At 42.7% G+C, this 1,909-nt stretch overlaps 1 protein-coding gene across 1 annotated transcript in view; it reads right to left on the minus strand.

The window, feature by feature from the left end:
• LOC101859537 (myosin-IIIb) overlaps window positions 1-179 on the minus strand; it is a 23,148-nt gene extending 22,969 nt beyond the window's left edge. The window contains 2 exon segments of the mRNA XM_035972808.1: window positions 28-74; window positions 77-179. Of these exon segments, the coding sequence (XP_035828701.1) occupies window positions 28-74; window positions 77-179 (150 nt within the window).
• Between the last annotated feature and the right edge of the window lie 1,730 nt (window positions 180-1,909).

Consider the following 1,909-nt stretch of genomic DNA (forward strand, 5'->3'; position numbering starts at 1 on the left):
CACACACACACACACACACACACATACCTGACATAGCCCAGCGTTGTAGCGAGACTGGAGACATTTGACCAAATCTCCTCTGTGAGAGGACCCACCAAGTGAGTCAAATCGTGTAGACTGATGTAGGCTGCGTTCATCTGTCGGGTCAAACGAAGACACAACAACCGATAAGCCAACATTTATATTATTATTACTTGGTAAGTGTTTTACGGCGCTCGCAACTACATAAGGTCATTTGAGCGCGCGGGACACATTAAACATTTTCAGTTGGTGGGAAATTTTGAATTTTGCTTGGGTGGCGGCCGAAGCCTACTCCTGTCGATTTTGGACCACCAAGCGATCGAAGACACAACAGCCGATAACACGAGCAGCTTGCACGCGGGACTTCCGAGATTTTTCACCCTTATCCGAGAAGGCTAGGTTTTAAATCTTACCATTTATAAAATCAGGGGTGTGGCTGAAATACTGTAGTGAGAAAGTGCCTATGAGTAGTAATAGATTGGCTTCAGAAAGAGCCGTGAGCCAATGAGGGGGTGGGGCCGAAATTGGAGACGAAAGCAGACCACAGAATACTATTAGAGAGGAGGAAAGGATGTGAAAGGGTAAAATTTTAGGGAAGATAATTTCCGTCGCAATCCTGATTCGAACCCGTGACCTATTGAATGAGAAGCAAACACCTTATCCTCTAGACCACGAGAGCCTCCTGTTTGATAGTCATGTATACGTGGGGCCTACAAGTTCTTGCACGAGTACATGTACATTAGAATTTGTCTAGGACGACCACCCATTATCGCTAACTCAAAATTTCAAAGTTCTATCCGACATTTTTGGCCGTGTTGAGTAACTAAAACCCTGATGTCAGAAACCAATCAATGTTCAATCCGCTCTTCCAAACTTGTAAGAATATTCGGAGTCGTTATTAAAATTTTCAAAGAAATACATTCGAAAAAGTTTGACATTTTTTGAAACTCAATTTTTTTTTTTACGTTAAATTTCTCAAAACTAGGTACTTTGCAGATAGAACTTCATAATTCAGAGGTAGGGCACTGTCGAGGAGTAAAATGGCCATCTTTGACAGGAGTTCCTGTCGGACAGTCGTTGTGAGGATAAAGAAAAAGACAACTGAAGAGGTTTTTTTAACGGGGGCGAGGGGGGGGGGGGGGGGGGGCGGTTGAATGGTCATTCAAGTTTTTGTTCGAGATACATGTACCGTCGAAATTGTTTAAGATGACCAGCCATTTATATCAAGGATAAAAGTGATCATCTTAAATAGGGGGTCCGTTTGGACTGAGTCATTATAATACATTTTTTTAAAACGCAAAGGGCATGGTAGATCTATGGGCGGGAGGGGGGGAGGTAGGATGTGGACATTGATTTGTACAGTTACGTACTTCCCAAGGGCATTAGAACAGGTTCGTTTGTACACGTAGATGTATTATAACTTCTGTGAAAGCTTATGTGCGTGAATGAGTACGCATATGAAATGAGAGCTGTGTATCGTTGCAAAACAACAGGTCTCGGTACTATGAGTTATTAAGGGTGGTATCTAATTGTACTGTTGTGTAAAGCCATAGCATTATGCTAAGTTACATGTATACCCACTTGGTTTTTTTTCACCCTCAAGTCAACACCACCCCTCTCCGCTTGTTCCCCCTCCCCCTCGCCCCCACCTCTCTCTCGATATCTATCTCTCCTTCTCTCTCTCTATCTCTCCTTCTTTCTCTCTCTCTCTCTCTCTCTCTCTATCTATCTATCGATCGATCTATCGATCCATCGATCTATCTAGCTATCTATCTATCTATCTATCTATCTATCTATCTATATATCTATCTAACGAACTAGCTGGCAAGCTAGCTAGCTATCCCCTTCTCTCTCTATCTCTCTATCTTTCTCTTTCTCTCTCTCTCTC

Source organism: Aplysia californica, unplaced genomic scaffold (genome assembly GCF_000002075.1).
Source record: "Aplysia californica isolate F4 #8 unplaced genomic scaffold, AplCal3.0 scaffold00024, whole genome shotgun sequence".
NCBI classification, from domain to species: Eukaryota; Metazoa; Mollusca; class Gastropoda; order Aplysiida; family Aplysiidae; genus Aplysia; species Aplysia californica.